The 1310-nt window shown below is 38.4% G+C and overlaps 1 protein-coding gene across 1 annotated transcript in view; it reads right to left on the minus strand.

The window, feature by feature from the left end:
• Window positions 1-6: 6 nt before the first annotated feature.
• LOC103132876 (integrin alpha-X-like) overlaps window positions 7-1310 on the minus strand; it is a gene marked incomplete at its 3' end in the record, with an annotated part of 7120 nt that continues 5816 nt past the window's right edge. The window contains exons 13-17 of the mRNA XM_007544651.2: window positions 1253-1308; window positions 942-1163; window positions 424-557; window positions 111-253; window positions 7-32 (exon numbers count right to left, since the gene is read on the minus strand). Coding sequence (XP_007544713.1) covers window positions 7-32; window positions 111-253; window positions 424-557; window positions 942-1163; window positions 1253-1308 — 581 coding nt within the window. The remainder of the gene's footprint in view (window positions 33-110; window positions 254-423; window positions 558-941; window positions 1164-1252; window positions 1309-1310) is intronic.

Here is a 1310-nt window from a genome sequence, read left to right on the forward strand (position 1 = left end):
CAAAGTTAAAGTGAAATTAACCTGTGCTTGAGCTGCAAGATGTGTTTTGTTTGATAAAAGTTCTTAAATAAAATGATGGACAAATAGAAAAACTAAAGTAAGAAATGTACTTTCATTCACATTGGACAGTTTGCTCATAGTAAAGCAGACAGTAGCCTTGCTTGGCAATGGTTTTGAACAGTCTGGGTTTTGAGTTGAGATCAGATTTGGGTTGAACGACACAGTGGCAGTCACTGTTACAACTGGTCTGGATCTAGAAACAGAAAAGGCCATGTTGTTTGTTTTGAGATTGTGAAGCAAGTAAAAACTTCATTCAGTAACATTCAGAGTTTTTATCCTGTAAACATATTTAGGTTGCAAATGAGAAGAATTTGTTGAATTACAGAAGATGTGTGTTAATAAATAACAACAATGGAGACTTACCTGAGTAGGACAACTTTTCCCTTTGAACCCACTGCTAAGTCAGGAAGTCCATCACCACTCTGATCGTAGGAAGACTGACTGATTGAGATGCCAAATAACTTCAGGCCTGATTGGACTGCAGATGCAGCAATTCTCTGTGTAATGAAAAACATGTTGCTTTATCACGATCATCCATCAATTTTTTATACCAGCTTGTCTGTGCAGAGTCAAAGGGTGACTGGGGGTAAAGGTCACCAGCAGACCCCCCAGTAGGAGTGGGCTGGTGCATTAGGACTTAACCTAATGCAACCATTAGGTAAGACATAATGGGCACAATTCTTAGTGCAATTGAGAGTAACCAATAAACCTAACAATCATGATTTTGGACTATCGGAGGAAGCCAGAGTACCTGGAGAGAACTTACAGAATAATATGAAGAACAAGTAAACTCTATTCAATAATGACCCTACCAACTGTGAAGGTTCAACTCATTTTGAAAACCAAAAACATTTAATGTTTTCTGTTTGTGTTTTGCTCACCTGTGAGTAAGTAGGATTTATTTTTCTTCCTCCTTCGCCTCGGAATATGTAGATGCTGCCTTGGCCATCATTCTCCAAAGGAGCTCCAACGGCCAAATCATTGAATGTATCTGCATTTATATCAGGCAGAACAGCAAGAGACGACCCAAACCTCCCTCTGACAGACACATCACCTCTTAGTGTGGTTATTTGTGATGGTTTATCAAAATAACAAACCACACTCTGGAAAAATGAGAGGATGAGAAAAACTTTATTCATGCCAAAACTTAACAGGAGGTTAAATAAATCAACATAAATGACTCGGCATTTACCAAACGATTTAATTCACAGACATAAACTCGTCCTTCTCTATCAACGTCTTTGTACATC

The sequence above is a fragment of the Poecilia formosa genome, unplaced genomic scaffold, assembly GCF_000485575.1.
Source record: "Poecilia formosa unplaced genomic scaffold, Poecilia_formosa-5.1.2 Scaffold1445, whole genome shotgun sequence".
NCBI classification, from domain to species: Eukaryota; Metazoa; Chordata; class Actinopteri; order Cyprinodontiformes; family Poeciliidae; genus Poecilia; species Poecilia formosa.